This window comes from Podarcis cretensis, assembly GCF_951804945.1.
Source record: "Podarcis cretensis genome assembly, chromosome: 5".
Taxonomy (NCBI): domain Eukaryota; kingdom Metazoa; phylum Chordata; class Lepidosauria; order Squamata; family Lacertidae; genus Podarcis; species Podarcis cretensis.
In genome coordinates this window covers 10,058,893-10,085,407 of record NC_137174.1, presented here as the reverse complement: position 1 = coordinate 10,085,407, position 26,515 = coordinate 10,058,893, and the positions used below count along the sequence as shown (strand labels likewise).

The 26,515-nt window shown below is 45.1% G+C and overlaps 1 protein-coding gene across 4 annotated transcripts in view; it reads left to right on the top strand.

Annotated features, from left to right (window-relative positions):
• The window catches only part of LETM1 (leucine zipper and EF-hand containing transmembrane protein 1), a 33,163-nt gene extending 26,343 nt beyond the window's left edge, over positions 1 to 6,820 (top strand). For all 4 annotated transcript variants that reach the window (XM_079975180.1, XM_079975178.1, XM_079975177.1 and 1 more), the window contains one exon: positions 13 to 6,820. In XM_079975180.1, coding sequence (XP_079831306.1) covers positions 13 to 162 — 150 coding nt within the window. In that variant the 3' untranslated portion in view covers positions 163 to 6,820. The remainder of the gene's footprint in view (positions 1 to 12) is intronic.
• Positions 6,821 to 26,515: the final 19,695 nt, after the last annotated feature.

The window sequence follows — 26,515 nt, the reverse complement described above, 5'->3', positions numbered from 1 at the left end:
ATATTTGCATAGGTGGTAGAACTCATCGACAAAGAAGATATTGATATTTCTACTAACCAAGTCGCAGAGATCATGTCACTGTTGCAGAAAGAGGAAAAACTAGAAGAAAAAGAGAAAATTAAAGAAAAGACTGAGAAGGAAGCTCTAGAAGTCAAGAATTAATGAATTAGTCTTCAATTTGATTTCAAGGCTGAATGAAGTGGAACATCTTATGTTACATTGTCCAGCACCTCCTATCTGTGAGATGATGAACATTATTGATCTATAGGTTAATCAGGAAATAATAAGAAGTTGGGTAGGCAGAATGAAACTTTTCCCTGATCAAACATGGGCAATTTATCATTCCAGGAAGATGAGAGCAGTCTTGGTCTTTAAATAATGTATTCCTCCTTGTGGAATTTTGTGTACTCTTTAGTATTCTGTAGTGATTCAGTACATTTTATTGTCCCCAGATCATGATACAAATTAGGAATTTCCTTGCATTGTGCAAGGAATTTGCATTTTTTTGTTAAATAATATTACGTATACTTGGCATGCAGTTATTCTTCTGTACTTGGCAAAGAGGTAAAATTCTGTTCAGCAAAATTAGCAGTATATAAACCATCTGAAAATATCTTAAATTCCCATTATTATTTTTTAATGAAGCTTCAAAAAGGCTTATATAGCAAACACATTAGTTCTGAAAGTGCTGTCGTTGTGTTGGCCTAGCGCACCCTCCAGAGTTACACTTTTAAAATTTTAGAAATTTTTAACATGCTCAGATGCTTTAAAAAACAAAACAAAACACCACCCCACACTTTGCCAGCTTCTCAACACTAAATAATGTACAGGCAGAAAATTAAATATAAGGGGGATTGCAGCAATATCCCACTCAGTTCCTTGCTCTGCTTTAATTTTTCCCATACTTCTGCTACGCTCTCTCTGGTCTCCCTCCCATTGCAATTTGTAATAGGAAATCCTATCAGACTTCTGTCATTTTTAAAAGCCACAGGGCAACCAGCAATCTGAGCAGCTGCATTTCTCCAGATTCCCTACACACCCTCTTCCCTGTGGATCTGAAGGCTACATAAGGGACACATAGGTAGAGAGAGGGGAGGGCCCTGAAAGCTTTTATGCCTTGACTGAAGGCACTCACCCAAGCCACCCCTCACTCACTTCCTTAAAGATGCCTTTAACCCTAGCAATTAAAAGACTTCTTGATGAAGTAAACTGCATTTTTTTTGAATTAAAACGAGGAGGAAACCAGACTTTTAAACATTTAAACATTTTGAAAGTGCAGCTCTGTATGTGTGTCTTATTTATGTGTAAAGGAAGTGTCCATTTGTGTTGATTATTTTTGTTCATTGGAAATTGTGAAAGTCACATCTCTGTGCGTGGAACGTCAGCACAGATCTGAAATGACTGACCCAGTTAATTAGGAACATGGCACAAAAATAACCTTTTCACTGCACACTTCAGCTTTTCATTTGACCTTTTTTGTTATCACCTCGAGTCATTTAGTAGTAGCAGTTAATTGAGCTGGATATGAACACTGTTTTGGTAACTCGAGCTTTAAAATATTCATATTGGCTTTTCTTTGTTTTCTAATGGGGCTAAGGATGCTCTGAAGCCAATTTCCCAGGAAGCAATTCATTCTGAAATCAGTGACATTTAGTTTGAGTAGCTGGCGTTTTGAGATGTAGTGCAAAGGGCTGCATCTAAAGGATGCCTTTCTGGAGAGGAAAGGAAACTGGATGCAACTCAAAGGACTGCTAAGCTGCGGATTCCTTGTTGTATTGGATTAAACATTCTTTTTTGTAACCAGTAGTCCAAGGGGGAAAAAAATATTTGTCACCTTTCATAAATTGCAGTTGTGGTATTTATGGGTGGTATCTATTTTTGACTGTCTGCTGATGGAAGAAGGTTATCCATAGAAAGGTGGGGAGGCAACTCCTGGAAATCTGACCCATTTCTCTGGAGGGAATTTTCAGGGAAGGAGGGAGGGAGGTAGAATTGCCCTAAACTACTTGGCTTCCCTGTTTAGCCAACTAATTCTCTTCCACCAGTGAATGAACAACATTGGCTATCACCCTGTGGTTCCAGAACTTGAGAAATAAGTTGCATGAAAAAAGTGTTCAGTTTGGGGATTTTTTTCTGTTTAGATGTCAGGATATTCAATAATTTCGGTTCGTCATCTGACAGCTCGCCTATGTCCAAATTTATTGCCAACGTCCTGTTTCTATCTGTGTCCTTTCAATTCCCATTGATTACAGTTGACTTTATACAGGTACCAAAGATCTTCTGCTAGTGCTTGCTTTCACTTTTGGCAACTTCTCTGTTACAATTCCTTTCAATTTAAATTGCAGGTAGTTTTCTGCCAGGACTGCTGAAGTAATACTTTGCTGCCATAAAAATCTCGTTTTTTTGTGAATGTCAAGCACAGTGCGGGGGAAAAAGCATGTGGTGGAATTTGGATTTGAAATGATACACTTCTGTAGAAAGTTAAAATTCTCACGTTCTGCATGACGGACCATGATGTTTACTGAATTGCTTTTAGCGGCAATGTTCTTGGGGCAGATTGGCAAAAGGGATCAAAGGTGTGTGGTATACATGTGCAATTTGGATTAAAAGATGAATCATGCAGTGGGTAGCATAGTAGATGGCTGAATATTTATTAAAACAATTGCACTTTATGACCCATGAATTTGTTGTGCCAGCAAAATTTGTTAATAGGGCACTTGTATATTTGTATCTCTGCATTATTGCAGAAGATGTTGGAATCGAATGTCAGGCTGTAGATTTATAATTTAGAATGTGAGTGAGATGTTAAAGCAGCCACACAAAATTTGTTGTCTGCATGCATAATATCAGTAACTTCAGATTGGGAAGGTGTCCACGGTGGACTTCCATATCCTGTTAGTAAAATACAACAACAATACCCAATAGTGACAGTTTGGCTCCCCTGGTCTTGATTTTGAATGAGCTTCCATCAGACTAGCTAATTTGGGCTTGATTGGGCTCGAATGCAAACTTAATTTGTTTACACTCAGTTCTGTTCTGAGTGAAGACACTGTTGTACTCCAACCACTTGAAGGCCCTCCCCACTTTACCCAAAACCAGGCAACAATGGAAACAAAATGAAGTTGGTAGGATCCACTTGAGGCATCAGTTAGACTGTTGATGTGGCTGCAAGAACAGCCTGGATACAAGCATTTATGGGAGGGAGGACCTATATCATACCTAAATCGTTGTACTCAAGGTGCTGGCACTACAATACCAAACATCTATTGGGAGTCTTGGACTGAGTCACAACCCTCCCTCTTGCAATTATGGGGAAGGGGGTAGCTGCATCTGGAAGGGATTGCAGCTGAGGCTGAAGCTCAGAAGGGTGTTCAGACTCCTCTTAGGAAAGGCGTGAGTGTTTCCCCACTGGGAAATTTACTTTTACCCCACTTTTAAGGTTCTGTGCCATCCACAATGCCCAGTAATTTCCTCTCTTTAAACAGGACTGGAGGAAAATGAGCTAGCTTTAAGACATTGTGTACTAGTGGTGGACTGCTGTGCTAAATTTCTGAGAATTCTTAAGAGTTGCAAGTTTTATTTAGAGCTGTACTTTTGAACAACAGGGGGGAAACCGTAGCCAGTACTTTGAGATATTCCTGGGGTGTTCTTTGCCAGTTCTTCTACCATATTTAGACTTAGGATACCAGAAAGGGCATTTGTAGTGCAAGGTGTTTTTGTACCTGTGATTTGATATAGTAGTGTTTGTTTCTTATGAGGTCTGAAAGGTAAAAGGCAAAAGCTAAAATAAATGCAAACCCCTTTCTCATGGAAAATTGTAACCCAGGATTCTAATTCAGGGCTGATAAGTGGGAACTTTCAGGTTTCTGTATGAGATTGCTGTTCATTGCACAGCATCTATGGGTTGCATCCAACTCTGTTTTAGACCCACTGAAATGAATCTACTTAAGTCAGTCCTATGGGTTTCAGTGGGTCTTCTCTGAGCGTGACTAATGTTGGGTACAATCCCATATCTGGAATAATCATGTGAACATTTTTAGGTTCCAAATATATTTTTCTACAGAAATGAATTTGCCGTGTGCTGCTCTTGGATGCAGTCATACGTAGTGATTGGTCCCGGTTGTTCATATTGCACAAATTCTTTGAGGGGAGAGACGAGTCTCAGGTTCACAAAATTGATGAAATTCGTTCCCTCTGATGGTCTTGATTGATCATCATGTTAGGAGTTGGCAAATAATTATCTTCTTCCCACTCAAATTAATTTAGTGATTAGATGGAGTAGCTTAGTTTTCTTGAATAGCCAGGAGTCCATTTTCCCCCTGTAGTACACATTGTGGTATAAAATGCCTAAGCTGACTCATGAGTATATGGTCCTACGAGGTGGTCAACTGGCAAAGCCCCCAAAACCAATTTATCTGGTACCTAGCATTTTAATCAAGAGGAGGTAAATATTTTGTCCACATTCCTTTAAGGAATAAAAAGTTTATTCAAAGTGGAGTTGGGTGGGAGAAAGGGAGAGTAGATTACCGTATTTTGCGCTCTATAGGACACACTTTTTCCCCTCCAAAAATGAAGGGGAAATGTGTGTGTGTGTCCTATGGAGCGAATGCAGGCTCCTTGGCTTCAGTGATAGCAACGCGAAGCCTCCGAAGCGCAGAGGGAGAGCTCCAACCGCGCTTCTGAGGCTTCGGGTTGTCTTCAGTGAAGCCTCCAGAGCGAGAGGGGTCAATGCACACCGACCCCCTCACTCTCCAGGCTTCCAAGGTAGCTGCCTGAAGCATCCAGAGCGGAGACTTCGGGTGAATGCACAAAACGTACCTTGTTTTAGAGGGGGAGATTCCCCCCCCCTTGTTCTCCCCCTCTAAAACAAGGTGCGTCCTATGGTCAGGTGCCTCCTATAGAGCGAAAAATACGGTACATTTTAATGTTGCTTCTTGGGTGTCACATAGTTCGTGCCATTTTTAAAAATGTAAGCTTTGCCCTGGGAATGCTTATTGGAAGGCAGTTTATGCTGCTTCATTATAATTGTATATAATACAAATTCATAAAGCTACCTTATACCAGGCCAGACCATTGGTTCATCTAGGTTACTGTTGCCTACACCGGGGCTAGCCAATGTAGGGCCCTCAATTTGTTTTGGTCTTCATGTTGGCTACCCCAGATCTACTGGGCACCGTCCCATCCTGAAAAATGCACTTCCGCACATAGGACTGCCATACTTTATCTTCTTAAAGCCAGAGTTGTTTGCTAAAATAAGTCATATTTGCGGGAATACTTTAACACCCTTTCTTCATGGAAGGTAGTTCTATGAGCCGATTCCTATTTTACATTTACCTAGCTTGGTAGAGCTTTTACGTCAAGTCACATGAACGTGTGCTTGTTCCTCTCACGTGCTTGAAAGCAGCAACTGGGAAAGGATCGGACTTGCATTTTCAAATATGATAAAGATATGTGCACTTAATTTTGCACACGCCTCTCCCTTTTAAGATTTGATGGGAAGTGTACACATTTGAGAACTTGTAATCTGGTACAGATAGCTAAATGCAGACACTGAATTGACCCACAGCAAATACCAGTGATCAGCTGTAGTCATCCTTCACACTATAGAATGGGGATCAACGTTTCTGCCTTTAGGGAACACTTTCCCTAAACCACCAACATTGATCTTTATATTGAGGGATCCGTGACAAGTTTCAGAGAAGTCCTAGAGCTCCCTGGGACATGGTTTGAAAATGCCATGAGATGGAACTGAACGAAGGAACAGATGCCACAGAAACAGCCAATGTGTCTCTTTCCCCTTGTGCTTTTAAAATTCCAGGGTTAGGAGTAAGAGAAGAGAAACATCTTGCCACTTGATTCAGTGAACATGCACACACAAAATTTGGCTTCAAAGGTCTTGAGGATCTGATTTCTCCTAGTTTTTCTAAATTGTTTACTGTTAAACTGAGAACGAGGGTGGCAGAGCAAACCATCAGTCTTGCATTTCATATCAGGATGGCTTAGGCAATGCCTATGTAGGTGCTGGCTTGTATATCATCTTTGAGGGACCGTTTGAGTAAGGTTCCAACTCTTATTACTTCCGTTATATCTTGGTGTATGTCTTGGGATTGCATAATACATATTTTCTTAAAACCATAGCTATTGACAAGCAATGCAAGTTTCAGCTGCGGTGACGTGTACATAGAGGTCCTTGTGTGGTTAAAAAGGAAATACTGGCCTTGCTTTGGGAAGTATACTGCACTCCATTGTGTGTGATACTGACACAGACACACACAACTTGCAAAAATCCCCAAAAGACTTTATTCTGATGCATGCAAATCCATAAGTAGATGCCTGGAAAAGCATAGTTTTCTCTAAATAGTAGATGCTCATGTCCTGTTAAAAGAGTATTCTAGAAAGCAAAGTAGCGTGGCAAAACAGGCTAGCAGGCAGGCATCACTAGAGCTGGGGAGGCCTGGAAAAAACCAGGAAAAATTGGGGGGAAAGCCCAGGTTTTCCAACGGCTATGAAAAAAACACCCCTTTTTCCAGTTTTTTTCCAGGCCTTCCCATTTCTAGGTACCACACTAGCATATAAGGATTTCACATTAATCATGAGAATTGCCCTGTTGTTTTTTCTAGAATGCAGATATACTGTCTCTGGAAAAGAGACTTGTGCCACCGTGTTGCAAGATACATGTGTAATTAAATCTAAATGTGCAATGCTAGTGATGTTTTTGTGCTTTGATGTGTATAAAAGAACTTTTCTACCTTTTTACGGTTAAATTATTACACGAAGCCCAGACATTATTAAATAAAAGTATACTTATTCCACCTTTAAATGTTGGATTATTTATTAACAAAGAACAAATCTGTCAATACTTGTCGATCACTGCAAACAGAATACATTGCTTGCTTCTTAATGTGCAGCAAAATAAAACTGGTTAAAGTTTTTGATGTACGTATTTTGCTTTTTTAAAAAATAATAATGTTAATTTTATTTCATGCCATCTTCCCTAAATGATCTGGACAATTTTGCTGATGACGTGGAATGCTTCAGGGTGGTAAAAATGAAAGATTGTGAGGAGCTGCAAAAGGAATTCCAAAAACTAGATGAATGAGCATAAAAATGGCAAATACCTCGGTTTACGAACTTAATCTGTTCCGGAAGTCCCTTCTTAAACCGAAGTTGTTCTTAAACCGAGGTGCACTTTCCCTAATGAGGCCTCCCACTGCCAGTGCCCTTCCAGCGTTCGAATTCCATTCTTAGACCAAGGTAAAGTTCTCAAACCAAGACACTTACCGGTTTTGCAGAGTTTGTAAACCAAATTGTTCTTAAACTGGACTGTTCTTAAACCGAGGTACCACTGTATGGTTCTTTGTAACCAAGTGTAAAGTATTGCACATGTTGGGGAATACAGTCGTACCTTGGATCCAAAATGCCTTGCGAGTTGAACGTTTTGGCTCCCAAACACTGCAAACCCAGAAGTCAGTGTTCTGGTTTGCAAACATTCTTTGGAACCCAAACATCCAACGCAACTTCTGCGGCTTCCAATTGGCTGCAGAAGCTCCCAGTAGCCAATTGGAAGCCACGCCTTGATTTCCGAACGTTTTGGAAGTCAAATGGACTCTCGGAACAGATTCCATTTGACTTCCGAGGTACGAATGTAACTTCATATGTTTGTATATAGGCTCTAAACTTGGAATGACTGACCAATAATAATAATAATAATAATAATAATAATAATAATAATAAATTGATTTATACCCCACCCTCACTAGCCAGAGCTGGGCCCAGGGTGGCTAACACCAGTAAAATTACAATAAAAACATAATAGGATTTTTTTTTTCCAAAATACAGGTTAAAATACAGTTTAAAATGCAGCCTCATTTTAAAAGTAGCCCATAGACCAAAACCATAAGGGGAGGGAAACATAAGGGTCAGACTGAGTCCAAACCAAAGGCCAGGCAGAACAGCTCTGTCTTGCAGGCCCTGCAGAAAGATGTCAAGTCCCGCAGGGCCCTAGTCTCTTGTGACAGAGCGACTGAAGGGGGGGCGCACGCTAGGATGCCAGGGGTGGAAAGGGCCAGGAATGGCTGGAGCCCTGAACGTCACTCTGACCTCAATGCACTAGGCTACATTCCAATCACGCAAAAGGAGAGAGGTTTCTACACCTTCATGTGTTTCCATCTCTCTATGCAGATGCATCTTAGCCAGCCAAATGCATTGGAAGAGGGGGCAAGGTCTCTCTCTGGCCTTTAAGGACCATATTTGCCCCCCGGGCTAAAGGTTCTGTCCCCCTGCTCTAGAAAAAGTCGCTAGTGGCAGTTTCAGGTGCAATACTCCTAAATCTGTACGGTAAAGAGCCCCTGACCGTTAAGTCCAGTCGTGAACGACTCTGGGGTTGCAGCACTCATCTCGCTTTACTGGCCGAGGGAGCCGGCGTTTGTCCGCAGGCAGTTTTTCCGGGTCATGTGACCAGCATGACTAAGCCGCTTCTGGTGAAACCGGAGCAGCGCACGGAAACACCGTTTACCTTCCCGCCGGAGTGGTACCTATTTATCTACTTGCACTTTGACATGCTTTCGAACTGCTAGGTTGGCAGGAGCAGGGACCGAGCAACGGGAGCTCACCCCATCGCGGGGATTTGAACTGCGACCTTCCGATCAGCAAGCCCTAGGCTCTGTGGTTTAGACCATAGCACCACCCGCTGTAAAGAGGGAATCAAACATACCATGTGGCAAGAACTTCCTGTATAAAATTCAAAATTATTGATTTATGGATCAGTCCAAGACTCCAAACTGTCCCTACCCTAGCGCTCTGCTGCAGGCACCAAAACATTTTTATTTTCTTTTGATTCCCCCACTTCCTTATTTGTTTTTTAGGACTGACATTCTGTCGTCTAGTTCTTCTGTACAGGTTAGCTTTTGCTTGAAGCTGATACATCTGGACAGATTTCTTACCTTCACTAGATGGCACTGCAGTGCTTTAGGAGTCGAATGAACAGACGTTGCATTTATAGTGTATGACACACAAAACAAATGTAATGGAAGCAACATTTACCACTCTCTTGAGCTGCTTGCCAAGAGATTTACACAAATAGGCTGCTCAAACGCTGATACAGGCAACCTTCAGAGCAGCGGTGTCCTTGTTATTTGACGCCATTTTTTCCACAGGAACCAACTTTGTCAGAAACAGCTGTTAAGAAATTGTGGGACGCTGGTGAGACACCCTTGATGAAACTCGCTTTCTTTATTGTGTCATCCTGTTCTGGGGTGGCTTGAGATGAAGGGTGGGTTAAAACTATTTTAAATTTTAAAAATGGAAATAAACCTCTTGCCAACTTGGGACTCCTGAAGGACTGGGCCTCTGTTGGTTAAATACTTTGCTGTGCTGGTCTCTGGATTTTCCAGGAACAGACGGAGTCTCAGCAAATAACCATTTCAATTCCTGGGCACATCCACTTTTATATCACTGTGTGGTAGATGTAAATCTCATTTGAGTGTCAGAGCTACAACGTCTCTTTAAAAGCCACAATGAGTTGTACCAGCATCAAGAGCCTGAAAATACCAGTCTTGAATTTTCTGTTTAAATTATCTTCCCCCTCCCCTTTCGTAAAAATGCATACCAAACATAACCATATTTCTTAATTAGAATGTAGGCTGTTTTTGTGTCAGATAAACTCGGAGTAGGTTGCAATCCAGAATGCAAAATAAACTCTTCAATTACCCAATCTAATGATCAATCAATCAATCAATCAATCAATCAACTTCAGCAGCCCCAAAGCAACTGTACCAATTGCCCCCTGCCCCCACTGCTTGAGTGAATTGTGTGTTGCTGGATTTTGCAACAAGATTTTCAGGCATCCAGGTTGCAGCTTTATGTTCTCTGCCATTTTTCTTTTTTTAAAGGCGATTCTACTTAATATGCTTCTCAAATTTAGTGATGCAGCCTTCCACTCAGTGATACTTGCTGCTTCAATCAAAGCTATTTATAGATTAAAATGAGCATGTCTGATTCATCTCACAGAAATTGCCTACCCATTTTGTTTTATAACTTTCCTTCCAGGAGGGCTAGAATATTTTAAAAACAAACAAGTCATAAATGAAAGCCCCGAGTGTGGGCTCCCTTGCAGGCTGGGCTTGGTTGCAATTGCATCATTATAATCCAGTCGCTCATCCATCCAGACTGTTTGCACTTTTAAAGGTTCCAACATTAAAAAAGAAAGGAAAGGAAATCACATATGAAATAATATCCAAATTAGAGCAGGTGCTCCTGTCTTTAATATAAACTTAGGCTTTTCCAACCCTCTCGGGCTCAGGTAAGACATGCATACTAGAGATACGTCTTATTGTGGAGCCCCACCTGTATGTACAAATAGCAATATCTCTTTTCTTGATATTGATCATGGGTAGGCAAACTAAGGCCCGGGAGCTGGATCCGGTCCAACCACCTTCTAAATCCGGCCCGCGGATGGTCCGGGAATCAGCATGTTCTTAGCTGTCAACTTACAGATTTGAAAATAAGGGACCAGTAGCCTCAAAAATAAGGGATCAGGAGCCAAAATAAGGGAGTTTCCAAGCACAGGTGTGTTCAATTTCTGAGCCCCTCTGAGCCAAAGGCAGAAAGCCCAGCCAGCAGCCAAACGAAACCTCAAGCAGTGGTTCCCACAGCACAGCAACCCGGCAAAGGGGATGCAGCAAGGAAAACCACCGTCACCTCTCCGCTGGGAAGCGCTGAGCAAAGGTGAGTCCCCAGGCAACGCGGCCGATTTGATCGGCACAAGGCATGCAAGCTCCACCCACCAGTCGTTCTTAGACTCCTTATTGGGTGAGCAACGCAGCCAAGCAACACAGTTGGAGCCTCCCTCCTCCCTGGCCGGCAGGGAGGGAGGGAGGGAGGGAGAGGCTGTACTGCATGTTGAGTTCCCAACAGATAGGGCTCCAAAGCATATCACCTGGTGTGATTGACAAGCGAGGTGAGCTTGCCAGGGTTGAGAAAAAAGTTTCTCACTCCTGCTGTAGGGGATGCTTAAGTGGAGAACTACGTAGCCATTCAACAAGATCCTTTAAAAAGTAGCCCCCAGGAGTAGGAATATTGTATTTAAAAAAATATTCCTAACTCTCTTTTGTCTTACCATAACCTTGATATGCACCTCTGGGTTATTTGTGGGGCCTCCCTGGTGTTTTTACATGAGTAGAATGTGTCCTTTTATTTAAAATGCATCTCTGGGTTATTTGTGGGGCATAGGAATTTGTTTTTTCTTTTGTTTTTTTCAAATTATAGTCTGGCCCCCCACAAGGTCTGAGGGACAGTGGACTGGCCCCCTGCTGAAAAAGTCTGCTGACTCCTGATATAGATATTGATATGGCCGAAATAGTCCATTCAAAAGAGAGCCGTGAGGTGTACAGAAGTACAAAAATATTTGGGGGGGGGATGGGACCCAGTGGGGAATAAACTCCAGAACAGCCTGATGAAATTTGAACAAGCCCAGTGGGCATGGACTGCCAACTGATATTTGGAGGGGGGAAAGGGGGCAGAAAACCGGGGAGGGGGGGCAATTGAATGGCGAATCCTTGGAGACGTAGTGTGCTGTGGATATTACAGCAGGCTTTTTTTATCACCAGCTCCACCTGTATTTCTATTTGGATTCAATCCACAGTGGAAGCTTGGTTTAAATTTTAATGTACTTGAGGTTCCAGATGGCTTTTAATAATGCCAACGTCGTGTAAGTATGCTGGGGGTAAAAACCTGGAAGATATTTCTTCTGTTTCCTGATTTCTCTTTTAATAATCTCTACAGCTCAATGAATCTGCCTTACCCCACCTTCAGGTATAAAGGTCCCTCAAGAAGCACTTGAATTGACAGAACTGAATATTCAACAGAAGCTGGACTGCCCCACTGTGTTTCTGATGCTCCAAATAATGTTTTTAAGCATCTTGGTCTGTCACTGCTGATTCCGCGATAGCTCATTCATGGGCCAAGAAAAAGTAGCTTTCTGAAGACACCCCATGAGGGCAGACTATTGAAAAAGCGCAATGGCATTTTGTCATTCCTGAACATCTTTGTCATATTATGGTCAGAACATAAATCTTCAAGGTGATAATTGCTTTGTCATACAGTGGTGCCTCGCAAGACGAAATTAATTCGTTCCGCGAGTTGCTTTGTCTTGCGATTTTTTTGTCTTGCGGAGCGCAGATTCCCCGGGTATTAACGGCTTTAAGAAAAAGGAAGCAAACCCGCAAGACGTTTTCGTCTTGCGAAGCAAGCCCATAGGGAAATTCGTTTTGCAATGCACCTCGAAAAACGGAAAACCCTTTCGTCTAGCGAGTTTTTCGTCTTGTGAGGCATTCGACTTGCGGGGCACCACTGTATTCCTTTTAATTATGTAATGAGCTTTTTGCTCACTTCACAAACAATATTATCATTATCATTATTGACTGACTGAGTGATTGAATTTATATACTGCCCTATACCCGGAGGTCTCAGGGCGGTACACATAAAAAGATCACAGTATATATAATAAAAATAAAAGCAATACCCAGTAATGCCCTCCCCCAAAAGAGTCACATTTTAAAAGGGTATGGGATGTTGATCAGGTCAGCCAGTACCAGTATATGCTATGCTATATTATATTATATTATATTATATTATATTATATTATATTATATTATATTATATTATTATAATTTTTAATTATTTCCCATTCCATCAGTTTGCTCCAGCTCTCTGAACAGTTTTGTTGTCATCATCATTATTATTTATTACTTTCATCAGTCACTTTTTCTTGCCAAAGGCAACTCAGGGTAACCTATTTTGACAATTTATGTCAAAAGAAGAAGAAGAAGTATACAAGCTTAAGGACCATGCTTGGTTTGAGTACCCAGTCTACTAGTATTTATATCTGATACCGTGATTTATTTTGCAAACTGCTTTGAAACTTCTGTGCCAAATTAATTGTCAATCTAATATTTATCTGAAACAGTTATTCTGTAAAGAACTGGATAAACAAAGTTCTCCCATAGGAAAGAGGCCCGGCTACTTGCGGGATGAATGTTTGAATGGGGATCTTCAGTGAGATGTTCTGCAAACAGCACAGACCCTCTTTTTCTTATACCTGCAATTGCTTCTTTCCCAAGCTACACAACCAAAAAAAGTGCTTCTCCACCTCGCTTTAAACACGAGGCGCAAGTGAATGCTGAAATGAAAACAGGACAGGACCTGTTAAACCTCTGTTAACGGAAAAAATCTGAGGGCTCCCTTGGACAAAAACAAAGACACCAACCAGGATAACTTGGAGCAAAACAGCAGCCTGTAGGCTTGGTCTTTATTGATCTGTTGCTCCCTACACCTGCAGGAGAGAGGGGGGACCCAGAAAAATGGTGTGCAAGGCCTTATAAAGACTTTTGAAATTGCCACCCTGTAGATCAAGACCACCCCCAGAAACATCATACATACATCACAGAAGGGGTGTAACCTAAGACCACCCCTCAGATGCATCACACCTACATCACAGAAAAGGCGGTCTAAAACAGAAATTTGAATGTTGTTTTTCTCCTGTTGTTGTTTATCTCCTGTCTGGCAGGTTACTTGATTGGATTTCCTGGGGAGCCTGGCCAGTCTTTTGCAGTGATAAATACTTAGTTCCTGGGCCAGGTCACAGGCTCACACCCTATTCAAACACAGACATACCCTTAAGACAGGATTTGTGAAGGAAAGGACAATGGGGAGGCTTTTCCAGTTTGACCTTGCAGAGAAAACATTTGCTCAGTTTAGGAATCAAAATGGTTCCAGGTCGGTCTTCCTGTGCTGATCTATGTATGTGCTTGGTTGGTACACTTATGAACATTACCATAGATCTAAGACCATAAAATTCCTATCACACCTCAGAGTATGCGACCATATGAAGTTTCTACATACGCGTTTGTGTTGTGTGGTGGCTAAAAGAGAGAAAAAGTTTGTTAAGCATTACTCACCCTGCTCTTGGGTGAATGTGCCCCAGGTCAAACATCAGAATGTAAACCTGAAGTAAATGTTTGCTGATGGTTTTTTAAGAACCAGCTATCAAGCTGGGAGGAACGCAGGTTTCTGCTTGTTGCCATCTAACTCTTCAGGTCTTATGTGTACATGTGCGGCAGGCCCTATTTTTAACTATTCTGAACCCCCGGGTGGTTTGATCCTGTCATTAGGCAAAGGTTCAAAGGGCGGGATCTTTTTTTCATGTGTTCTGGTTCTGCCTCCCCAAATATTTGATCCCTCAAAATAACTGGGTGCGGACTCTGATATTTCTGCAGTGCATGTGTGGCAAGAAACAACAGGCCTTTAACATTTTAATGTTGGCGTTGCTTTTCATCAGAATTTCAGAAAGTTGCTGACATGCACACACCCTGCATGTGTTATGTTCATACATGTCCTAATTAAAACAAAACAAAACAAAGGTTTCCACAGCAGGAGGGTCCTTTTAAGGCAGCATTTATCATAGAGAATCCTGATGCAAGTTAAAATATCATCGACTGCAATGGAGTCTTTAGCATACCTTTCAAAGTATTTCCTATATAATAAAGATGGCCTGGATGAGTTAGCAGTGAACAACTTGTGGGTTTTCAAGGGTATGTTTGGCATTCTCTTTATTTGGGTATTTGCAAGCCCTTTTCAGAGGTTCTTTTGGCAGGGTGGTCTAAATGAGTCCAGCTCCGTCTTCAATTTCATTTTTTTTTTTTAAATTGAAGATTTTCTTGTTTTACAGAAGTATGTGTAATGTCTCTTGTATTTTTTCCATGTAACATTTTTACAAATCAGTTTCATTTGTTGAGACTTTGGGGGGGGGGGAAGGGTTGGAGGGGGGAAGATGGGGGGTGGAGTCAGGTGGCGATGTTTCTATTTTGCTTAATGTATGTAGGGTTTGGTGTCCTGGACAGGAGCGTGTGCACAGCTTGTGGGTGGGGACGAAATGAGAAGGTGCTGTGTCCCCATGCCCAACTAGGCCTTGTTTACTAGGGTCACACGGTGGTGGCTTCAGGTGAGATTTCATGAGATCTCATGGAACTCTTGGAAGATCTCACAAGATCTCGCTGGAAGCACCCACTTCTCATTGCCCTTGCTTCTCTGACGGTGGTACTCTTGGATTCAACATGTTCTCATGTATATTCTCACATATATAGGTACTCTTGGATTCAACATGTTTTCCCGTATATTCCAGGGTGTCTGAAACCAAGACAAGCATTTTGGTTTGGTATTAGCAGCCTAAACCCTTTGGCTAAAGTACAATTTTGAAAATTGCTTTAAACACTGGTGTTTATTGATGTGTGAAATTATGTTTAGAAGACCTCTGTTTGGGCTAATGTGCTATTGGAAGCCAAAATACTTTTGTCTAAAATGTTTAATGCTCCGCGAGCCATGCTTATAGGAGTCCCGAAGAGTTCTTTCCTGCTAATCCCTTGGAATTCCACCCTAAGCCAACTACAAGCTGATGAGCAGAGCGGTCTTTCCCTCTTTGTTCTTGAAAGGCCGGGGGGGGGGGGGGAAATACTGCTGAGCTCACCGCATATTCTGTTGGTCTGAGCTGAATCGACTTGTTATTTCTATTTCCACTTGAGCTGTCTTCCCACACTGTCAAACTTGCAAGATGGTCAAATAGCCTAAAGCTATTTCAAAGGACTTTACCCTAGAAAAGGTATTTGTCACACTCATTAATATCCCCCAAAGACTAGGCTGGAGCTACCCAAATGTTTTTGGCCACAACAGAGTCTGACACTGCGTACTCGGGCATAGTTAGGACAATGTTTTCAGAAGGTTGCATGTTTGATCAACACAGGCCCAGTTTGCATTTTGTAGCAACGGAGGCTACTCTTAATTGGAAGTGGCTTCCAACATAGGTCAGCTGAGTTTTTTTCTGCAGGGCCAGCTTGCCCATGAATCAAAGTAAGGCAGTATCCACATGGTGGCAGCCTCTGGACAACTGGGGAGGGAGCTGTGGCCCCTCACAGCTGCCAGAAGGGCTGTGGAGGAGAAAGTGGGTTTTGCCCAGGGTGGCAAGACATCCTTGTTCCTGTGCCTTCATTCTCTTTAAAGCCCTAAATGGCCTCGGCCCAGTATACCTGAAGGAGTGTCTTCACCCCCGTTGTTCAGCCTGGACACTGAGGTCCAGCGCCAAGGGCCTTCTGGCGCTTCCCTCACTGCAAGAAGCGAAGTTACAGGGAACCAGGCAGAGGGCCTTCTCGGTAGTGGCACCCGCCCTGTGGAACGCCCTCCCACCAGATTTCAAGGAAATAAACAACTACCTGACTTTTAGAAGACATCTGAACAGCCCTGTTTAGGGAAGTTTTCAATGTCTGATGTTTTATTGTATTTTTAATATTTTGTTGGAAGCTGCCCAGAGTGGCTGGGGAAACCCAACCAGCTGGATGGGGTGTAAATAAATAAATAAATAAATTATTAATATACCCTCCAAAGCTCCTAACAATGTATATTATCCTGTGCCCCGTTAAAAAGAAAAAAACAACACTCAATATCTCCACAATTTCCGCACGCACACCATTTTTGTTAACTTAGCCATGCAGGCAGTATCCCATATTGTACTAATCTTCCAAAGTTGGGGAAATATGTGTTAAGCACCATTGCAAAATGAGCTTTGTGTGAGGCTCGCTCTAACTTTTCAGGTGTGCTGCCGGGGGCAATGCACGGGCATCGGTGCGAGAGGTTTTGAAAGAAGATGAGCAAAGCAGAAGGGTCTAAGAAGCGGGCAAGAGTCCCTTCTTACCAGAAAGGTGAGTGCGGGTGGGGTGAGGAGACGAAATTGCGCTGTGGAGCGAATGGCCCAGAGGGTATCTTGTTCAGGGTCTCTCAAAGCTGGCAGGGGGCTGTGGCAAGCACTCTGAAGGCCTGATTCCTCTTCTAGCGCAGAAGTCCTAAGGAAGGCTACAGAGTCTGTTAAGTTGTGGGTGAACATATCAGACGACACAGCGATTCGTCAAACAGCTCTTGTTTATTCACAGGCCAGAACAGAACTGAACTGAAGGGTTCAGCCAGCCTGCTTATATAGAGCTCCACTAGAACGCAACAGTAACCATTTTCTGTAACTATCCAATCAGTGAACGTCACTTTCAATCCCTTATTTGCATATGTGGACCTGAGTGAAAACTATCTACAGTATCCCCCTGCTGGCCCAGGGTGAGAACTTCAATACATAACAGAGTCAACAACGGTGGAGTGGTTTGTGGGTTTTCAGTTTCAGTAGTCACCCTCTTTGCAATCAAATCCTGACAGGTCCTCTTGGGTCCGGCCAGCACATGTCACAAGCCTCCTCTCCTGTGATTTCTGCAGGAACCGTCCATACCAATGCAGCTTACAGGCTTGTCAGGAATTTTCCCAGAAATGTTACCTTGCTGCAACTGCAGTTTGCCTCCAGCAACCTTCAATCTGCATACTAAACAGATTATTTGCTGAAAGCATCAATATGGAGCTCTGGCGTTGCCACACTATGAAGCCAGCAGGATCCAATGTCGAAAGGTTCACTGATGCAAGAATGTAATTTAGGATGTGTCAGGGAATGTGTCGGAGCCAGAGGCGGAGGGAAGGCTCCAGAGGGATGCCGGAGAGGGTCCCAGTAGGGAGAGAGGCAGCCCATCCACTGGGGAAGGAAATCAGCGTAGCGCCAGTAGAGGAGGGGAGCAGATGGGGGAATCGGAGAGAAGGCTCCAGGACTCCTCGCAGGAGACCAGCGGGGAGAGCACGGGTCCTCCGCTGCCCACACCCTCCCTGCGCAGAAGGCTTCCGCGCAGGGAGAGTAGGAGGAGACTGGGCGTCAAAGAACTTCTTTGCTGGAAGAAGTTCAAGAAACGCCCACTGACGGATTCTGCCAGCGATTGAGACAGTCACGGATGGGTGGCTGTCCGGACACAAAGTGTTCACCCAGGTAACCCAGCCAGGTGTGGTGCCAACTTACACATGAGCAACCCCCTAGAACCATTACAGGATGCATGCAGAGATGGGAAAACGTATTATCTTGTTGCATGGAAAGGGAACTTCCAGTTTCGCTGTGAATGCTGTTTTCAGGATGGAAGCGACAGCTGTCAATGGAGAACTCCAGGATTTTAGCATAGATACGAATGGGCAACAGTGTCTTTCCACCCCAGCCAAAAGGAAAAGCAAAAGATGGCAGCCAATAAAGGGTTTTGAGCTTTTTATAATTGAGGTGCAGATTTTCTTTTCTTTTTTAGTTTAAATGTTTTTAAATGGTCTATCAGTTTCAGTCTACTATCTGTATATTGCAGTACTGTGCAACCTATTCCAACAAGTCCTTATGGACTTTCCTGAATACAAAATAAATGTCAGCTCGAACATTTGATTAGATTAATTGGCACAAGCATAGAACTATATACCGTATATATATGAATTAAGTGTAAACTAAGGCCCCTCTTAAGCCAATGTTCTGAAGTTCAGAAAAGAGAATTGCCAACAATTGCCAATCAGTAATATCTTTAAAACGAACACATGCATTTGACCCAAAATGCAGTTATTTTAGGCTGAGGAGGAAGAAGAGGGCTTGTTCACAGATTTGAAAGCTGTCAAAGGACCAACTGAAGAGCTGGGTGGTCCAAGTTGAAAGATAAAGAACTCTAGGAAGGAAAAGCATCAGTAGGCCTGAAGTTGCCCATCCACATTTAAAGCAGCACATAGGCACTGGTCAGTTTTCAGCACTACGGGGAAGATGGACTGTATTTCTGTTTAAATTATGCTGTTTCTAAATTAGCATATACAAATACTCTGCAAGTCGATGTCCTCTGCTTTTGGCAATGTAGTAAACTCACAGAATGATGGTAAAACAACCAAGTAGAATGTAGATGTTAAAATATCTCTAATTAGAGTATTTATGGAGCAGCTGAAGTTTCTGCAAAGATTGCAAGGGACAGATTTTCACAAAGCCGGAAAATAAGGAAGACCATGTTTTATGAATAAAACCATGCAATTCAGTAACTTCCAACATCCCTGAGAGGAATAGGGGCCACTCTTGCTGGGCTGGGATATCAGCCCTGTAGCCTGTGGTTTGTCCACAACATCTGGTTGACCATTGTGATAAAAGGATGCTGGACCAGATAGACCACTAGCCTAATCCAACATCTTGTGCTTTTACAATCTTTCCCATGTGAAGATGAAATGATTCCCTCTTTTATAATATGATGATGGATTGCTTTATTCCCCATTTCCACACCTTCAACACTACTAATGGGCATAGTTTTAAAACATCCCTTGTTCAAAATATTCTAATTTTGATGCATCTAGTGGTACCTCTGGTTGCAAACGGGATCCATTCCGGAGGGCCGTTCGCAACATGAAAAGAGCGTAACCCGCAGCGGCGCGTCTGCGCACTCATGGGTTGTGATTTGACGCTTCTGCGCGTGCACGTGACGTCATTTTGCACTTCTGCACATGCGCGAGTGGAGAAACCTGGAAGTAACCCTTTCTGGTATTTCTGGGTCACCGCGGGATGTGACCTGAAAGAACGTAACATGAAGCAAACGTAACATGAGGTACAGTGGTACCTCGGGTTAAGTACTTAATTCATTCCGGAGGTCTGTTTTTAACCTGAAACTGTACTTAACCTGAAGCACCACTTCAGCTAATGGGGCCTCCCGCTGCTGCCGCCGTGCCACTGGAGCACGATTTCTGTTCTCATCTTGAAGCAAAGTTCTTAACCTGAGGTAATATTTCTGGGTTAGCAGAGTCTGTAACCTGAAGCGTATGTAACCTGAAGTGTCTGTAACCCGAGATACCACTGTATGACTGTACATGCAGGGGCGTAGGAAGGGGGGTGCAGAGGGCGCGGTGTACCCTGGGTGTCACCCTGATGGGGGGGGGTGACAAAATGGCAGGCGGCACTCGACACCATGAGGCCTGCAGTGTGCACGAGCCACGTGCAGGCTCCACTGTCTACCCGCTGCCTCTCCCCCAGCTGTAGGGTGTCTGAGGCCCTGCTGCACACCGCATCTCCTCCCTATGGGTGCCATGCGCCCCGTGGCACCCATAGGGACAGCACAGGATGACACAGCATGGGGTGCGCAGCGTCCATAGGTTTGGGACGCGCCGTGGCGCCCATGGGGACAGCATGGGATGCCGAGCGCCTCGTTCCATCCCTATGGACACAGTGCCCCACCCCTATGGGTGGTTCATCCCACCCCTGGGGCTTCCTCTGCCACTGCTGCAGTCTCATATTGTGCTGCCCTACAACTTTTATGTCAGATCCACACCATATATTTAAAACACATCCAAAGCACGTTTAAAGCACATTGGTGCTGGAGGAGACTCTTGAGAGTCCCATGGGCTGCAAGAAGATCAAACCTCTCCATTCTGAAGGAAATCAGCCCTGAGTGCTCACTGGAAGGACAGATCCTGAAGCTGAGGCTCCAATACTTTGACCACCTCATGAGAAGAGAAGATTCCCTGGAAAAGACCCTGATGTTGGGAAAGATGGAGGGCACAAAGAGAAGGGGATGGCAGAGGACGAGATGGCTGGACAGTGTTCTCGAAGCTACAAACATGAGTCTGACCAAACTGCGGGAGGCAGTGGAAGACAGGAGTGCCTGGTCCATGGGGTCAAGAAGAGGCGGACATGACTAAACGACTAAACAACAACAACACTTCCCCCAAAGTTTCCCCCTCACAGAGCCACAATTGCTAGCATCCTTAACAAACTACAATTCCCAGGACTCGGTGTGTGTGTGTGCCATGTTTTATGTGTATGGTGTGGACCTGCCTCCATTTAGCCTCACTGTCTTCTCGTCCTTTGGCCCTAAACATCTTCCCTTGCAGGAGGAGCAGAGTAGGTAAGTCAAACCAGAGCAGGGGTCAGCAACCTTTTTCAGCTGTGGGCCGGTCCACTGTCCTTCAGACCTTGTGGGGGGGGGGCCGGCCTATATTTTGAAAAAAAAAATGAACAAATTCCTATGCCCCACAAATAACCCAGAGTTGTATTTTAAATAAAAGGACACATTCTGCTCATGTAAAAACATGCTGATTCCTGAACAGTTCACGGGCTGGATTTAGAAGGCGATTGGGCAGGATTTTGGGGGGATAGAAGGTGAAATACAAAAGTCAGACAATCAGTTAGAATCATAGAATCATAGAATCATAGAGTTGGAAGAGACCACAAGGGCCATCGAGTCCAACCCCCTGCCAAGCAGGAAACACCATCAGAGCACTCCTGACATATGGTTGTCAAGCCTCTGCTTAAAGACCGCCAAAGAAGGAGACTCCACCACACTCCTTAGCAGCAAATTCCACTGTCGAACAGCTCTTACTGTCAGGAAGTTCTTCCTAATGTTTAGGTGGAATCTTCTTTCTTCTAGTTTGGAACCATTGCTCCGTGTCCGCTTCTCTGGAGCAGCAGAAAACAACCTTTCTCCCTCCTCTATGTGACATCCTTTTATATATTTGAACATGGCTATCATATCACCCCTTAACCTCCTCTTCTCCAGGCTAAACATGCCCAGCTCCCTTAGCCGTTCCTCATAAGGCATCGTTTCCAGGCCTTTGACCATTTTGGTTGCCCTCCTCTGGACACGTTCCAGTTTGTCAGTGTCCTTCTTGAACTGTGGTGCCCAGAACTGGACACAGTACTCCAGGTGAGGTCTGACCAGAGCAGAATACAGTGGCACTATTACTTCCCTTGATCTAGATGCTATACTCCTATTGATGCAGCCCAGAATTGCATTGGCTTTTTTAGCTGCTGCGTCACACTGTTGGCTCATGTCAAGTTTGTGGTCAACCAAGACTCCTAGATCCTTTTCACATGTACTGCTCTCAAGCCAGGTGTCACCCATCTTGTATTTGTGCCTCTCATTTTTTTTGCCCAAGTGCAATACTTTACATTTCTCCCTGTTAAAATTCATCTTATTTGTTTTGGCCCAGTTCTCTAATCTGTCAAGGTCGTTTTGAAGTGTGATCCTGTCCTCTGGGGTGTTAGCCACCCCTCCCATTTTGGTGTCATCTGCAAATTTGATCAGGATGCCCTTGAGTCCATCATCCAAGTCGTTGTGGAGGGAGGGCTCCTCTGCATTAGAGAGTGCAGAGTGGGGGGCAAAGAGCCTGGGCAGCGGGGGGGGGGGAGGGGCAGGTCTGAAGGATCCACTCCCTGCTCTCGTTTTATCCAATACTCACCGCTAGTGAAGGGATGTGGAACCCTAGCAAATCTGCAAAGAGAAGGACATGGGGACAGGCGAGTTCGTCCCTGAGCCCCTGGCAAGGCTATTCCAAGAGTTTTCAAAGTCCTACGACAGGGGAGGGACACCCCAGGCCTTGGGGGCCAATCCTGGCCTCCTGCACCCAGAACATGGCTCCCCAGGGAAGGTGCCCCTCCTGCTGACAACTGCCCCCCCCCCGCCTTGCCCCACAGCCCAGCCCCCTGCTTCCTCCATCGGACTCCACAAAATGGGGTGGTCTCTGGGGGGGGGGGTTTCCAGACGCTGGCTCAGATGGACCTTGGGTCGGATCCAGCCATCTGGCTCTGTGCATCTTTTGACTAGCTGCCCCCCCAGCCCATTCCTGCCCTCCCCTGTCCCAAAAAGGAGGGCCACCGTGGCGTTTGCCCGCTCGTGATGGAGATGTCTACTAGGGGAGAGAGAGAAAGGGTTAATAGGCTGACCAATAAGAAAGCCCAGGGGCGGAGCCTAACTGTGCTTAAGGCTCAATGCAGGGCTTTGGGCAGTTAGTTTGGTTGGTTTCTTGTGGGTAGGAGTCAGAGTGAGTTGGGGACAGAGAGAGTGAATCGGATTACAGTGTTTCAAAGTATTTAAAACTTGTTTGCGTTCACAATAAACTGGAATCTTTGTTAGTACGTTGCAACCTGACTGAGTCTGAATATATTACTGGGGAAACCTGGTTGGTGGCCGTGGAAGAGATAAGCCGCGGTGGTGCATGGTCAATAGTCCGTGGAACGACCGGGGGCTCTGTGCAAACGCCACAGCCACTTGCTCACCTGACGCCATGGGCTGCTCCGGGCCTTGCAGGGGCGCCACCCTGTTGCTGCGGCCCATCAGTATACCTGAAGGAGCGTCTCCACCCCCATCGTTCTCCCCGGACACTGAGATCCAGCGCCGAGGGCCTTCTGGCAGTTCCCTCATTGCGAGAAGCAAAGCTACAGGGAACCAGGCACAGGGCCTTCTCAGTAGTGGCGCCCGCCCTGTGGAACGCCCTCCCACCAGATGTCAAGGAAATAAACAACTACTTGACATTCAGAAGACATCTTAAGGCAGCCCTGTTCAGGGAAGTTTTTAATGTGTGATATTTTAGTGTAATTTTTGTTTCTGTGGAAGCCGCCTAGAGTGGCTGGGGAAACCCAGCCAGATGGGTGGGGTACAAATAAATAAATAAATAAATAAATAAATAAATAAATAAATAATAATGATAATAATAATAATTGTTATTGTTATTATTATCAGGTGTCTTAAGCACCTGAACCTAGAAGAGACGAGCAGAGAGAGCGACTGAGAAGCCAGCAGCCCCAATTCTTGGGGGGTGTTTGTGTGTGAGGAGGGGTGTCTGGCCCAATTCCTTCCATCTCTCTGCAGTTCAGTGACCTGAAGGAGCTGGAAAGAGGCAGCCCAGAGCACGAAGGGCTGGCAGAGAGAGAAAGGAGGCCCCAAGAGCTCTGGGTTCAAGAGCTCCAGCCCAAAGGAAAGAGAAGCATGGCCAGCTGTTAAAGGGCTGCTCTGCCTCGCCTTCTTAGGACAGCCCTGACCCCTAGGAGGGTCCTCCAAGCCTCAAGGTGTCCCAGAAGAGGAGCAGAACATGAGGAAGGAGGTGGAGTCCTCCTTGGAGCCAGAGAGACGCCCAGGAAGGGGGAGAAGGCCGAGGTCGTGGGGCAGCTGGAGAGATGCAAAATGGAGCCAGGCAGAGGTGTAGCAGTTGGAGGGCTGGACTAGCAGGACCTATGAGAGCAGGGTTCGAATCCTCACTCAGCCATGAAGCTCCCTGGTGGACCTTGGGCCAGCCTAGCCTACTTTGCAGGGCTGCTGTGAAGACAACAGTTGGTGGCCGGGAGAACCATGAAGGCCACTTTGAGCTCCTGGGAGGAAAGTGGGCTTGGAATGTCCTAGTAAATGTAAATGATGAGAGGGGAGAGAAAAGGGGAAGGCAGGGAAAGAGTGTGGAGGAGCTGAGCTCTCTGGAGAAGATTGGCCAGTTGATTTCCAGAGAGCCAAGGCTGTGCAGGGGACCCCAGGACTCACACCCTGACCCCCAGGAGACCAAGAGAAAGCAGAGGAATGCTATTTACAGTCTGCCCATTTTGTTCGCGGAAAATTCCCACCCTCCTCTCTAAACTGGCTAACTATCTAAAATGCCCACCCCAGCCTAACTCTGGCCTCAAACCCAACCGCAGCCCTAAGACTAAGCCTAACCCCTGCCCTAACCCTACACTTGCCCCTAACTACTCCTCTATGCACAAAATATATACAAAATGTGCACAAATGCGCACAAAATAAAAATGTAAAATAAAAAATATGAATATAAAGAACCAAAAAGTAAAATAAGTGTTAAAATAAAGAAGTCAAATAAATCAAATAAAAATAAATGAAATCAAATGAATCAAATAAAAGTAATAAATCAAATAACACTCAAATGAACACCTCTCCTTATCATCTCCAACCACCACCTCTCTCTACTACTCAACCCGTCTCACTACTAACCCACAAGGGCCTCCTGCAAGTCAGTGGCTTTTAAGGGAGAAGCAAGAGATGTCACAAAGGAGGGCAGGTCCTTGTCACCATGGCAACCCCCCACCTGGCCCTGGCCCCTCCTGAGAGGGGATGCTCCACTGTCAGAACTGGGAGGCACCTGCTGTTCACGTCGGCATTTCACATCCTTCTTCCTGCAGCCCCATTTTCCCACATCCTTCAAGGCAGACCAGAGGTCTCCATAGTGCAGGATTGGACCATCTGCTTTGCATGCAGGTCTTCTGTCCTGGGTGGCATCACTTGGGGGGGGGGAGGCTGGGAATGTCCCCCCCCCATCCAAAACCCCAGAGAGTTGTTGCTACTCAGTACAGGCTAGTTGAAGAAGGATGTTGAGCAGTTGGAAGGTAAGCAGAGGAGGGCGACCAGGATGATGAAGGGTCTGGAAACCAAGCCTGATGAGGAACGGTTGAGGCAGTTGGAAACCAAGCCTGATGAGGAACGGTTGAGGCAGTTGGAAACCAAGCCTGATGAGGAACGGTTGAGGCAGTTGGAAACCAAGCCTGATGAGGAACGGTTGAGGCAGTTGGAAACCAAGCCTGATGAGGAACGGTTGAGGCAGTTGGAAACCAAGCCTGATGAGGAACGGTTGAGGCAGTTGGAAACCAAGCCTGATGAGGAACGGTTGAGGCAGTTGGAAACCAAGCCTGATGAGGAACGGTTGAGGCAGTTGGAAACCAAGCCTGATGAGGAACGGTTGAGGCAGTTGGAAACCAAGCCTGATGAGGAACGGTTGAGGCAGTTGGAAACCAAGCCTGATGAGGAACGGTTGAGGCAGTTGGAAACCAAGCCTGATGAGGAACGGTTGAGGCAGTTGGAAACCAAGCCTGATGAGGAACGGTTGAGGCAGTTGGAAACCAAGCCTGATGAGGAACGGTTGAGGCAGTTGGAAACCAAGCCTGATGAGGAACGGTTGAGGCAGCTGGGTATCTTTAGCCTGGAGAAGAGGAGACTGAGAGGAGAGAGGAGAGCCATCTTCCAATATCTGAGGGCTGCAAGAGGGAGCAAGCATGTTTTCTGCTGCTCCAGAGGGGAGAGCAGGAGAGGATTCAGACTAAACATTAGGAAGAACTTTCCGATGGTAAGACTCTCTGGGACCGTGGCGGACTGTCCTTCCTTGGAGGCTTTTGAGCACAGATGCCAATCTGTGAGGGAATCAGCCGCAATTTGGGGAGCGCATAGCACTGGCCTACTTTACAGGGTTGTTGTAACCACACAGGGCTGCTGAGCATCCAAAAGTGCCTGACAAATGTTGAGCCTTCCATTTCATTGTGGGGAACAGCTGCAGCGCATCAGGAGGTGTCCCTCAACATCTGTTTCTTCTCTCTCCTGCAGCCAAAGGGGCCGGGCCGGATTACCAAATAGGCAGAGTAGGCACCGGCCTATGGGCCCACACTCTTTGGGGTCCCACAATGGATCAAAATAATATTGATTTGATCTTGAAAGAAAACAACAACCAACCTTTCTTAGTTCAATTTTATTCCAGCGTACGCACAAGGCCTGCCCCCCGCCCAGATTTTGACCGCCAAGGGGCTTTCACAGGGCTTAATCCAGCACTGCCCCTTGAACGGCCCAGTATACCTGAAGGAGCATCTCCACCCCCATCGTTCTGCCAGGACACTGAGGTCCAGCTCCAAGGGCCTTCTGGTGGTTCCCTCATTGCAAGAAGTGAGCTTACAGGTAACCAGGCAGAGGGCCTTCTCGGTGGTGGCGCCTGCCCTGTGGAACGCCCTCCCACCAGGTGTCAAGGAAATAAACAACTATCTGACTTTTAGAAGACACCTGAAGGCAGAGGCGTAGGAAGGGGT